The sequence below is a fragment of the Gymnoscopelus microlampas genome, assembly GCF_963454915.1.
Source record: "Gymnoscopelus microlampas genome assembly, chromosome: 21".
Taxonomy (NCBI): Eukaryota; Metazoa; Chordata; class Actinopteri; order Myctophiformes; family Myctophidae; genus Gymnoscopelus; species Gymnoscopelus microlampas.
In genome coordinates, this window is record NC_139958.1 from 27,936,866 (window position 1) to 27,944,393 (window position 7,528).

Here is a 7,528-nt window from a genome sequence, read left to right on the forward strand (position 1 = left end):
TGAAGGTGATCTCGGAGATCAACCAAAGAAAAAGATTCTTAGGCAGTATATCTCTACATGTCAACAGCAGTGCAATCACTGCAATGAGAACCGTGGCCAAGTTGGCCGGTGCTCTCATTCAGTGTCAATTGACTATGCATGTGCCTCATGGTACAAGGTTATCTCCAATTCACTGAAGACAAAGCTGCAGACCTCCCAAAATAAGCTTGTGAGGTTACTTCTAAAATTGAACCCCAGGTCTCATCTTACCTCCGCCCACTTCAGTAGCCTGGGATGGCTAAGAGTGGAGGAGAGAGTATCTGATCTCTCACTGTGTCTGGTCTAGATGCTTCTGTTCCCAAATACTTGCTTAATTACCTGCCCAGAGTGAGGGATGCTCACAGGTACCCAACCAGGGGAAGTTTATATGATCTCGTTCCCCCCAGTTTCGGGACGCTTAAGGGGAAAAATGTGTTTTATCACGTAGCCACTACTCTGTGGAATGCCCTCCCTTCGGCCCTGAAACCCCTAAATAATCTTGCAAGATTTAAGAATGACCTCAAATCATGGCTCCATCTTAACTAACTGGTCATAGTTAATCCCTACCCCGGATAGCCCACTCTTATTGGATTCTTCTCTTAGGGTACCTCTTGTCCTATATACTATATTGCTCCCAACTTTATATATAAGGATTTATTTTTCTTTGTTTCATGGTTGTTTGTACAGTTTGTTGCGTGTTGTTCTATGTCTCAAGGTGGACCATAATGAAAACAAGCTTCGGCTTTTTTTTGTGTATAATCCACGTTGGCGATTTCCTAAATAATGACATTGTTGTGATTTTTAAACTGCCAATAAAGTATTCTATGTATCTATCTATGATGTGTATGTTCACCCAGGCCTAAGTATAGTCTGAAAAGGCCCCTTAAGTTTCCGATACAATGTCAACTCTGAAAGCCAACATAATCCATTGCAATTAAAACCTAATGAATTGATCATCTTTACCTTTTTCCCACATTTCGTTCACTTCTCCGTAGTGGTGACCTTCAGGTGACTGGCAGCGCTCATTGCACCTTCAACACTGCCCAGCGTGCTGTGGGCAAGGATGACTTCAGTCTGATCCCTGAAGGTGTCAATGGCACAGAGGAGAGAATGTCCCTCATCTGGGACAAATGTGTGGTACGTGCATCTGTAGCTTGATTAACCACTTTAACTCTGATGTCCTGATGATTTCATTATAGGCAAAAAAAGAAATAGAATTTGATTATAGCCGTTCTACAAGCTTACTTGGTAGATTGGCTATTTTCAAAATCATTTTTAGTTGTGAGTTGAAATTCTAAGTGGTTAATTTGACTCAGCACGGCACAAACTGAGGGTATAATGTGACATAGTAGTATGAAAGTCACAGCTTTGATCCCAACAGCATCCAGTGTGGGTCTATCAAAAGCCAGGTGCCCTGTCAAAGTGCCGACTAAGTCTCTGAACCACCGCTAGCTAGATTATAAATTCCTCTCGAAGAGAGCATGAACTAATTGGTGCGATACGATTATGCAGAGTAATACTAACTCAATACATCACCCAACATTTATCTCATACACTTTTTCACCTTTGGCACATTGCAGGTGACAGGTAAAATGGATGAGAACCAGTTTGTGGCAGTGACCAGCACCAACGCAGCCAAGATATTCAACCTGTATCCCCGTAAAGGTCGCATTGCTGTGGGTTCTGATGCTGACCTTGTGTTATGGGATCCAGACATCACTAAGATCATCTCTGCTAAGACCCACAACTCGGTATGCTTATTGGTCATTATCTATTCCTGCAGTGAAATATATACTCTTATCTACTATAGAAAGTTAAAGTTGTGACGGGCATTGGACTTGGCATTCGCAAAGCGACGCATTGCCTGACCTGGCAACGACAGGTAGGCTGATAACATGGCGGGAAAGAGTGCCTGTTTCACCCATGCAATACCCTGGCCAATACTGGGTACTGTTGTCAGCCCAATAGCCACGGCAACGCCGGATAAGCAGAAAACACGGTGCTTGTGTAATATGACAAAAGAAATGAAAAACTCAGGGAAAGGAAAACTTCTGTCATTGCTTTGAGCAATTTCATGTTTGCCTACTTGCGGTTTATTCTATCAGATTCAGAACCTAGTCTCACAACTCTTCCACAGTCTCTGAACGCTACAGAGAGTCTGTACTTCCCCCTCCTAAAAGTCCCGCACAGGAAGCTTGTCATTTACGTTTACAAAAGTAAATGACATTTTAATGACATTTCAAAGAATATCTTTAAAATGTATGCTAGTAAAATCTTTGCAGGGGAAAGTAGATTGTAGAGAAGTACTTGCCCTGCAGGGCAAACAACCTTAACGTTGGACCCTACAACAGTCTGTCTCAAGAGACGAGTCAGACCATGTCACAAATGTCTTGCTATGTTACAGATTTAATGACAAATGATTCAATCAGCTACATGTCTAAAATCAGTGCAATTGGCTTATAGACTACTGTTTGTTGTCTATAAGCCAGATGACCTTGTCTTTATGGCCATTTGACTGCTGAGCATGCCTAATAGGTTTAAAACTACACCAGTGGGGTGTGGACATTGCGGTGACTCAGAGGAGTGATGTCATCCATAAAATCTGCCAACGAACTGGAACACATAGTTTGTGATGTGATTGTTAACAGGCAAATCATTCAAAGAGAGAGAGAGAGAGAGAGAGAGAGAGAGAGAGAGAGAGAGAGTGAGAGAGAGTGTGCGCGTGAAGTGTGTGTGCACGTGCATGGATGCGAGTGTGCGCGTGCGTGTGTGTAACAGAGAGGCAGACAGAGAGAGAGACTATTAGTTTGCATGTCATTAGTAACTAATTGCTAACAGCTGGCATCTTCTATGGTTTCCCTCATTTTGCTTGGTCAGGAAATGATGAACTAATGTTCATGGAGAAAATTGTTCACTTGGCGCGTGTGTTATGATGGCCAGCCTACCAGTGACATAATGCTGTTTTTCAAACTTAGAGCCCACCAGATTGCTATGACCTCAGCCACAGTAGCTTTTAGGAGGTGGCCACACTACATCTCGCACACACACACACGCACACACACACACGCACGCACGCACGCACGCACGCACACACACACACACACACACACACACACACACACACACACACACACACACACACACACACACACACACACACACACACACACACACACACACACACACACACACACACAGATTCCATACCTTTTCATCATGACATTAGATTATCCACCGTTTTCAAAGTTGTTGATGTAAATCTATAATAACGATACACTTTATTTATACTGCATCCTTCACATGTTAGTCATTCACATAGTTTTATAGTTTTATGTAAATATAAGAACAAATATTAACTGTAGACAGTATATTTTTAGGCACTGTGTGCACGTACCGGTAGTGCAAGTACAAGTCTCCACAGCTGCTTCATACTTTGTCAAGTGCTTAACACAGCAACACTTTTTCCAGCTGAAAAGACATCATTTTTGTCAAGTGATGCGGCCGTGCTTAGAAGTATGCATTTGCCTTTTCATACACTCTGCAGTATTAGGAACATCCATCAACCACCCACATGACCACCTGTTTACCTAATTGTCTTTTTTTTCCCACAGACTGTGGAATACAACATCTTTGAAGGCACTGAAGTCCGTGGCGGTCCCCTGGTGGTGATCAGCCAGGGAAAGATTGTATTGGAGGAGGGGAACCTCCACACTATTGAGGGATCAGGACGCTTTGTGGCCCGCAAACCCTTCCCTGACTATGTTTACAAGAGGATAAAGGCCCGCAGCAGGGTAAAACCTGATTTATGTTTCGTCATACTATGGTGTCGCATGCCAAGAATTGCTCACAACACCTCGCGATGCAGCTATTTGTTAAAAGACAATGGCCTGAAAATCATCTGAGTAAACTTAGTACTCTTAATTTAGGGTCCCCACGGTCATGAAATTCCTGGAAATATTTTGAAATTAAAAAAAAAAAAATCCAGTACTGGAAAAGGTTTGAAATTGATCAAACATCATCAAAGGTCCTGGAATTTATCAAGGGTCCTGGAAAAATATTTGGCTATGCATTGTTTTTGGCTATTGATTTTGTTAAAACAAAACATTTTCATAAACATGAATAATATTACACGAAATATGTAACATAAGTAGTTTTTCGCCGAACGGGCTGTGTGACGGCAGCCTAATGTATGTCTCAAACTTTATTTTTGCTACACTGCCTATCTTTGGGCATTCTACATAGGAGTAAGAGACACATTATTGCGCCGAATGATTGTTATATAGGCCTGGAAATTGGGCTAAATATTCTGGAAAAGTTTTGGAAAAGTTTTGGAAATTCATTGCTAAAAATGTGTGGGGACCCTGTAATTAAGGGGCAGTTACAGTACAGTACATCTATTTCATATAATCATTTGTAAATAATAAACATAATTTCCTTAAATTATTTATTTATGACAGTTTCTAGTCATTAATGCATTATGAACGGTCTGTTATGACTCTGTTACGCATGTTTCCTCTGCTGTAGCTGGCTGAGTTGAGGGGTGTCCCCAGGGGGCTGTATGATGGGCCGGTCTGTGAGGTGTCGCTCACTCCTAAAACCATGACTCCTGCCTCATCTGCTAAGACCTCGCCTGCCAAGCAGCCGGCGTCGGCCCAGCCCATGCGAAACCTGCATCAGTCTGGTTTTAGCCTATCTGGTCAGTGGAGACATGAGTCCAATGTCAATATTACTATTAGCAATATTTTGATTACAGATGAACATGACATAACAATTACCTAATGAGTGTAAGATGTTAAACTTATATTTTCACCCCCCTCAGGTGCTCAGATGGATGACAACATTCCTCGCCGGAACACCCAGCGCATAGTGGCACCACCTGGTGGTAGGGCCAATATCATCAACCTGGGTTAGAGCACTCTCCCATGGGCGAACTCGGGGGAAATGAGGGCTTTGGGGCAGGGAGTGTGGGGTGGGGGTGTGGGTGTGGGTGTATGCATCAGGAACTGAGAAGCCCAAGTAAACACGCCTACATCGGGAAACAAAATCCTTCACACTACACCCCTCATCCTCAAACGCTCACCCCCCTTTTCGCTCCAACACGCCACCCCCCCTCCCTCATCTATAACACCCTCTTCTAGAGAAGACACCTAGAAAACGAAAAAAGTTCTGCCTCATATGAAGAAGAAAAAAGGAAAAAGAAAAAAATGGCAACACTCCTTATTTGAGCACTTTTGACTGTATTATTTAGTGTTTTATACTGTAATTTTTACCTGCCATGTATCATTTTGTTTTTTGTTTTATGTTTATTTTGTAACAAAGGGGTAAGTTACCAACATTGTGTAACTGTCATACAGGAAGTCTGTTCTTATTTTCATCCATTATTTTGTGTTTTGGATCTAAGTTGAGTGAGGTATAAATAAATATAATAATTTGTAATTTGTTAAATACATGTAACAGTGGCCTCTTAAGGTTCAGTAGGGGAGTATAGGAGGTTTCCCCTTAAGCTTTTCACTTGTAAATTGTGTTCTGTTCAATTTTAGTGACTCCGTTCTCCAGTGCATCTCCATCTTTAAGACTGAAATATTTGAATTGTCATGAAAAGGGCTGGGGCAACCCCATATGGCAAGTTAAAGTCATACTGTGTAGCTTTTTTAGCAACTTATCTAAACCTTATTAAAGACCTTATTTGCGAGTGTCTGCCCCAACACAAAATGACCTAGGCACTGGAAATGTTATTAATGTATTTTACAGTTAATAAATGCTGTTTTTGGTCGGGTCCTTCGACCCGGCAACATTCCTTTTTGAGCGTCTAGTTCTGTATAGACAAACGCTGTAATCACCAAAAATAAATTCTTCAAATAAATGTTACACAGTATGACTTTAAATGTAAGTCTAGTAACTGGACTTTCCTGTCACTGGCTTCCCTGAGATACATGAGTGAAAAAACATGCTCCATTTTAATACTTCATTGTGTCACGGTGTCATGCAGCAAAAACAGCCGATCTACAAGCTCACAACTTGTAGATTGTCTATTTTCCCCCCCACGATACCGCTGTAGGATGAAGTATAAATCACGTCAGTCTCTCCACTCATGACTGCATGAATATTTGTCCGCTGCTTTTGTAGAGTTGGTGCTTGTGACACATCTCCTGGGGTTAAGCCCTCATAAAGTGGGGGTGGCTGAAAGAAAGGATTTGGGGAGGAGAGAAGAAAGGTTACTTACTTACTGTCATGTTAGATCCTCTTGACAATCTCTCCTTGCCTGAATATGCCTTAAAACCTTCCTCATAGATAATTGTCAAGTCACCTGTAGTGTTTGGGTTGGTGCCACCCTGTTCCTCAATTAACCCATTCACTAAGTAGCTCTTCTCAACTTTGTTTGCCTTCCTACGGATCCCAAAGATCCATACTCCATTTTGCCAGCTGTTACAGCTCCGGTTTCTATTGCCCTTCTATGTATGACCCACCATCCATCACCAACCAGTGCATTTACAAATATAGTGAATGTTTATCCTCTGTAAACTGACTCTTTTTATACTCATCAAATCCAACACTTTCCTTTTGAATCTTTATGTGCCTGAACCCACAGAAGTTGTACTGATAGTTTCATTTTGTTTTATTATTATTATTGAGGTAAGAGAATGATGTAAGATTTAAAAAAGAAAAGGAAAAAAAGTTGTAAAATAGCTGGGTTTAACCGATACAAAGGTGCCAGATTTTGAGCTTTCATAGGGCCTATTTTACTGGTAGTGCTCCTGTAAAGATGAGAAATGCTCACTATCTTGAAATATTCTATTGTTTTAGAGTTTTAACCTGTTGTCACAACTGCTTTTAAGTGTCATTCTGTAAGTAGGTGCCTACAGGCTGAGCACTATTTGATTTTATGCTTGAAAGTAGACATGAGCTAATTGTACTCCCGTTTAGTGTGCAGTGTTGATGTGTGAGGGATGGGACATATACCGCAGGTTCTCATACAGAGCTGTGGTAGTCTCAGACACGGCCTCTGGCCATGCCGACGGCCTCGTGTGCTCCTGCTCCCTTTTTTGCATGGTCTGGTTTTCATTAAAAGCCAAGCAGTCCTTCAACTGTTTTTCTTTCTTCGGCTCTCATGATGGTGAGATCTTGGCCGCGGGTCACTGTTCTTCTGCAGCCTCTGCCTCTTCCACTCCATGACTCAACATGGAGCAACACACGCACTTTGACTATAAACACACACACACACACACACACACACACACACACACACACACACACACACACACACACACACACACACACACACACACACACAGATGGAAGAAGTAGTGAGTGTCTCACCACCTTAGTGCTTGTGGTTTGCTTCCCCAGTTTTCCAGGCTTCATTCTGGTCTCACTGGAAGCCTATAGAAGGAAACGTCTGTCAGTCCTAGTTGATGGTATATGTATTTAAGGAATCCAAAGCCGGGGAATTGAAGAATGGTGCGTCACTTCAGCATTCAGAGATGATATCAGGAGGATTGAGTACTGAAAA

At 42.0% G+C, this 7,528-nt stretch overlaps 1 protein-coding gene across 2 annotated transcripts in view; it reads left to right on the forward strand.

Moving 5' to 3' along the window:
- dpysl2b (dihydropyrimidinase like 2b) overlaps nucleotides 1–7,528 on the forward strand; it is a gene marked incomplete at its 5' end in the record, with an annotated part of 33,177 nt that overhangs the window by 24,428 nt on the left and 1,221 nt on the right. For both annotated transcript variants that reach the window (XM_084046059.1, XM_084046060.1), the window contains 5 exons: nucleotides 1,014–1,155; nucleotides 1,599–1,769; nucleotides 3,630–3,809; nucleotides 4,543–4,714; nucleotides 4,838–7,528. The exon at nucleotides 4,838–7,528 is cut by the window's right edge and continues 1,221 nt beyond it. In XM_084046059.1, the coding sequence (XP_083902185.1) occupies nucleotides 1,014–1,155; nucleotides 1,599–1,769; nucleotides 3,630–3,809; nucleotides 4,543–4,714; nucleotides 4,838–4,929 (757 nt within the window). In that variant the 3' untranslated portion in view covers nucleotides 4,930–7,528. The remainder of the gene's footprint in view (nucleotides 1–1,013; nucleotides 1,156–1,598; nucleotides 1,770–3,629; nucleotides 3,810–4,542; nucleotides 4,715–4,837) is intronic.